At 42.3% G+C, this 5,537-nt stretch overlaps 1 protein-coding gene across 2 annotated transcripts in view; it reads right to left on the reverse strand.

The window, feature by feature from the left end:
- Window positions 1-686: 686 nt before the first annotated feature.
- Window positions 687-5,537, reverse strand: part of LOC133125287 (vesicle-associated membrane protein 2-like) — an 8,986-nt gene continuing 4,135 nt past the window's right edge. Inside the window, exons 3-5 of one of the 2 annotated variants that reach the window (XM_061237086.1) lie at window positions 4,745-4,903; window positions 4,201-4,252; window positions 687-2,937 (exon numbers count right to left, since the gene is read on the reverse strand). In XM_061237086.1, the coding sequence (XP_061093070.1) occupies window positions 2,852-2,937; window positions 4,201-4,252; window positions 4,745-4,903 (297 nt within the window). In that variant the 3' untranslated portion in view covers window positions 687-2,851. The remainder of the gene's footprint in view (window positions 2,938-4,200; window positions 4,253-4,744; window positions 4,904-5,537) is intronic. The other variant, XM_061237087.1, reaches the window with a different exon arrangement.

The raw sequence follows: 5,537 nt of genomic DNA on the forward strand, positions 1-5,537 counted from the left end.
TCAAATACACCCCTCTTTTACAGGCTAGCAAAGGGTAATTGTTGGTGCCAAAAGGGTGTGCAAGAAATGTTTTGCAGTAATTTTAATATTTTTCAAATGTTTTGAACATTTCATTGTTAAAACATTGTTCAACTAGTATCAATTGTTTTATGTATGCATATGGTTGGAATATTATGGTTAAAAGTTAATAAACACAGGTGAAAGGGCAGCCTGTAGCGTAGTGGTTAAGGTACATGGCTGGGACATGCAAGGTCGGTGGTTCTAATCCCGGCGTAGCCACAATAAGATCCATTGGACCCCAGCGCAAAGCCCTGCATTGCTCCAGGGGAGGATTGTCTCCTGCTTAGTCTAATCAACTGTATGTCGCTCTGGATAAGAGTGTCTGCCAAATGCCATTGATGTAATGTAATGAAAGTTTGGTGAATATTTATAGATACCTGCAATACTTTACTGGTAGGAATGTTGTTCGTCACTGAGTGTTGTTGCTGTCTGTCGTGCACTTTAAGGTGAAGCTCGTTTTAATCTCGTTGTACACTGTATAATGACATAATAAAGGATATCCATTCTATTCTATTCTACTCACATCTATGAAGGGCACGTCACCAGCGGACAGGCAATGCAGCCGCACTCCCCGCCTCCAGGGATACAATTTCAACACACTTTTATGAAATGCACCAGGGACATAATTCATTCATCATTCGCTGTCGCTTTTTTAATGGCACTGAATATTTCACATTAACTTTTGGTTTTCAATTTTTTCCATTTATTCTGTTTTCACATATCACAGAAACACACACACATAGGGTAACCAAAGTTCCAGGGTAGAATTGTGGCACATTTCATACACAATAATCACATTCTTAGTTATGAAAGACCATCTGTGTCATTAGAATAAATTACATCCCTTTTTAGAAAGTTGATGCTCATACCATTCTCAGTGATTTCAATATGCATTTCAGTCCATCCTTTGTCATATTGATATAAATAGGCTGTGCAAATCTTCAGTAATCCACAATATTGAGCATTTAGTCCATAATCAATCACACATAGCAACATTTTCTTCCTAAAATTGCAACTCCAAATTTAAATATATTGAAGATCTGTTGAATTACGCAATACCTGATTTTTCTAGCAGTCAGAAGTATGCAATAACTTTATTTAATTTTTTATTTTATTTAATTTCTTTAATTTATGTTAATTTGCCAACAGGGTACTGTATGTGTATGTCTGGGCGGGCTGCTCTACACAGTTATGCGCTAGATCAAAGGGGAAACGAGAGGCATATCTTACAAGAGCAAGACCGTCCTCCATTAAAAGCGAGAGACACGTTGGCCACTAATATAGTGTCAGCAGCAGAGCAGCACCAGCCAGATGGGAGCAGTTCCACTGAAATAAATGAGTTTGCTCGGGAGAGGCAGAGCCACGAGAGCACAGGGCGGAGGAGAAATGACTCAGTACTGGACTGCATATCAGAACAGACAAGGGCCACAGAGTCATTTATCATGCAGAGACATACACCGGCATGGCAGAGAAATCCACAGAGACAGTTTGGTGGCAGTTGACCCCAGATGGTAATTTAAGTCCAAATCAAGCTGTCCTGGTGAGATGTGCAGAGAAAGACGAATGCTACCAGATTAAACACAACGGATATGCACGAGTTCCTTATTCAACCCATTGAGTGGAGTTAAATCGGCTATCTGAGTTCTGAAAATAAGAGGACTGATCCACACATTTCAGCTAATTATATATTCAAATCATTATACAGTATAAATACTGAAGGGCTGGATCTTGGAGCCTGAATCAATCATTTTCTGTAGTCGATTGGTACACTTTTCACTTGGACATTGTCGTTAACCAACGGTTTGTGCAGTGCAGTAAAATTAGTTGGTTATAGGCAGTTGTCTGCAAATAATTTATCAATGAAGGCATAATCAGTCTCTTCAGCAGACCTGAATAAAGGAGAAAAAGTCCTGTAAACCCAGAGTTGATGCATTTTAATTTCACACCATTTTAAGTATTGAGGATCCAAAATTACTTCCTGGTTTACAAAGCGGTCCATTTGCAACTTGTGAATTATAATTCTGAAAATTACATTTCATTTCTGGCCTCTTGCCAGTTACCACACAAACAAACAAAAACAATGTACAATTATAGACAGCATACAGCTACACTACTTTCAATGACTATTGTGTTTCAGTAATAAGAACAAGTCTAAATACAGAACATACCTACCACATGCCCTACCTCTACTGTAGGTGTTTACAAAAAGGATGAGATTAAAGACCAAGAAAGAGAGAGTAGAAAATAAGGCTTCATAAGGCGAGAGGCCAGGTAAAAACCACACAACTGCATGTCTGCGAAAACACACAGATAAAGATGGGAGTTGAAAATGTTACAAAACCAACATTTCAGTTTAAGGAGAGTCCTTATAATCCATTGTGCAAAGATAAAGAAAAATATCACAATTCCCAGAGAGAAAGACACGCATTAATCCCTGCAAGAAGGGCAATGCTGGTCAATAGGCAAAAAGTTGAAGCCAAAGGCAAAGATATAGTTCCGTTTAAAAAGGCACAAGTACACCGTTTCATACACAAATGACACACACACAACCTACAAAAGGCATCTCAGAACAAAACTATTGAACATCATGACCGCGATTCAACCATAGCCACCACAAGACTTAATGCGTTTTTCTGTTTGCTCTCTGTTACATACACAGCAATGAAAGTCATAATATTCATGACAGGTTAGAAAGGCGAGGGTTCATATGCACAAAGAACCTGGATGGATGTCCCAGGTGAACGGGCAGCATGTTTCCTTTATTTCAGGGGTCTTTTGTTGAAGCTTGAGTTTAAACATACGGAGTGGTGCCATTTAGGAGCTGAAGTAGACTGCAAAGAGAAGGAGATGGGGGAGAGTCAGGGAGAGAGATTCCACCTAGAGTAGAAAAAACTGGAACGTCAGACCACAATCATTCTTCATCAACATTATATTCTGCCTACTTAACCGGAAAACATTGTTTGTTTTTTTTTCCCCAGTATTGAGAGAAAGGGAAGGAACAAAAATACAATGGTGGAAAAAAACAGATTCTGCATCAGCTTCATCTAATGCAAAGAAAGGGTGGGGAGGTAAGTGAGAAAGGCAGACTACAAGAGGTGAGAAACAACTGGCAGAAAGATGGGAGGGAAAAGCGAGGGATGGGGCGGAGAACACAGGAGAGAGACGTGGGAGGATGAGACAAAGGAAAAGAAGAGAGAGAGACTGTCTGGGAGAGGGTAGAAAGGAAATGGAAAGGAGACACAGATCAAGAAGGCAGAGGTGAACAGATGCGTTTCTTAGTGTCAATCCGTAATTTCATATAAAAAAAAAAAACATATTTCATGCATTCTCATGGTGGCATTTTTGTAACAATTTCAACTCGATGCATTTGTTCCTTTACACGTCGTTTTCCACTTGTGGTGTTGGGTGTGACACTCCCGCCATGCATCCAAATGCACGGCATCCAAATGCACGGCAATCGCAAAAAATGTAGCGTCTAAAATCCAAAAAGCAAATTAGGGTTGATACGATGCAGCCCGCCTGATCACCAGTCAGCCCAGGTCGGCTCATGTCACCCCGCTTCTCATTGGCCTCCACTGGCTTCCTATTGCCGCACGCATCCGTTTCAGGGCCCTAGTGTTGGCATTTCAGGCTGCTAAGGGGACTGCCCCACCTTACATACAATCCCAGATCACTTCCTACTCCCCAGCTAGACCACTCCGGTCTGCCAGCTCTGGTCGCCTTACGGTTCCCTCTCTACGTGCACCTGGCGGTCGAGCTGCACGTTCACGCCTGTTTTCCGTTCTGGTTCCTCAGTGGTGGAATGACTTGCCTACCACAGCAGAATCCCTCCCCCTATTTCGACGCAGACTCAAAACCCACCTTTTCAAACTCTACCTTAGTCCTCCCTCCTGATTTCCCCTGCCCCTCCTTTCTGATATCCCTATCCTTGTCTAACCCCCCCCCCCCCCCCCCCCAAAAAAAAAGAACCTATGCACTTGTAAGTCGCTTTGGATTAAAAGCGTCTGCCAAATGACTAAAATGTAAATGTAATGTCAATGCTCAATATTAGTGGCAGAAACTTTAACTCAACGGTGCAGCAACATAAGTAGGTAGATGAGATGTGCAGTCACATCTGTCCACAACAGATATTTTCCTTACCGATGATGATGATGAGGATGATGGCACATATCACACCCAGAATAATCATCATCTGAAGGGGACAAAGGGACAGAGGCACTTTACTGAATCTCCTCTCCTGCATGTACAGTGCATCTCCAGCATTTCTCTGTGTGTGTGACCCCATCTGGTACAATTTTAGTATATCCACAGTGATTTTTAAACAGTCCCCAAACAGGTTAAAACACTCCTACATCCTGATGACACGTGAAATTATCAAATTAAACGTATTTTGCAGGTGGTAAGAAGTGAGCTAGCAAGGTAACTTGTACAGGTAGCCACCAAAAGATCCGCACAGCGATAGGATCCTTGAGGAAGGCCCTTAACCCCGCATTGCTCCAACGGGGATCGTCCCTGCTTAGTCTAATGAAATGTAAGTCACTTCGGAATGTGGAAAAGTGTCAGACTAATAAATGATTTATTATTATTTATTCAGTTCATTGCAGAGGTGTCGGTGCGGTGGCAATTTGCGCAGTCACTGTGAGTTTTAATGCGGCTTTGGCAGTGTGGACGTGACAGCTCCTACCTTCAGATTGTTCCACCAGTACTTGCGTTTGAGCTTGGCAGCACTGGTCTCAAACTGGGAGGCCCCTGCCTGCAGGGCGTCGGCCCGGTCGTCCAGCTCCGACAGCTTCTGGTCCCTCTCCAGGACCTTGTCCACGTTCACGCGCATGATGTCCACAACCTGCGAGGGGATAAAAGGAGATCCAGGATCGATACTGAGCCAGAGAGGGACCGGGAGAGACGTGGAAAAGCAATAGGCCCAAGGCACATATTTGGACAGTTGGTACAATTCATGTTCTTTTGGCGCTGTAATCCAGTACATTGGATTTGAAATGAAACAATGAATGTGAGGTTAAAGTGCAGACTGTCCCCTTTAATTCATGGGTATTTACATCCATATTTGGTGATGCTTGCAGGAATGACATCCCTTTTTATACAGTCTCTTCCCCCATTTTAGGGGATCAAAAGTAATGGTACGGACGGCTTCTCAGCTGCTTCTTAATAGTCAGGTGTATTCAACTGCTTCCTTAGTGCAGGTATACGCTTTCAGTATCTAGTCTTGATTCTAGGCCTTTGATTGCCTTTGGAGTCTGTTATTGACATTTGTCAACATGAAGCCCAGAGTTGTGCCAATGATAGTCAAAGAAGCCATTATGAGGCTGAGAAATAAGGAAAAAAGCAGTCAGAGACATAGGCTAAACAACAGGCTTTTTCCAAAATACATTGTTTGGAGCCCCTGACTGTATATTTACAAAATCAGGTGCCAGTGTGGGCTTACATATACACAATCCCAAAGCCTAACTTGGAATATTCAA

This window comes from Conger conger, chromosome 3 (assembly GCF_963514075.1).
Source record: "Conger conger chromosome 3, fConCon1.1, whole genome shotgun sequence".
NCBI lineage: Eukaryota > Metazoa > Chordata > Actinopteri > Anguilliformes > Congridae > Conger > Conger conger.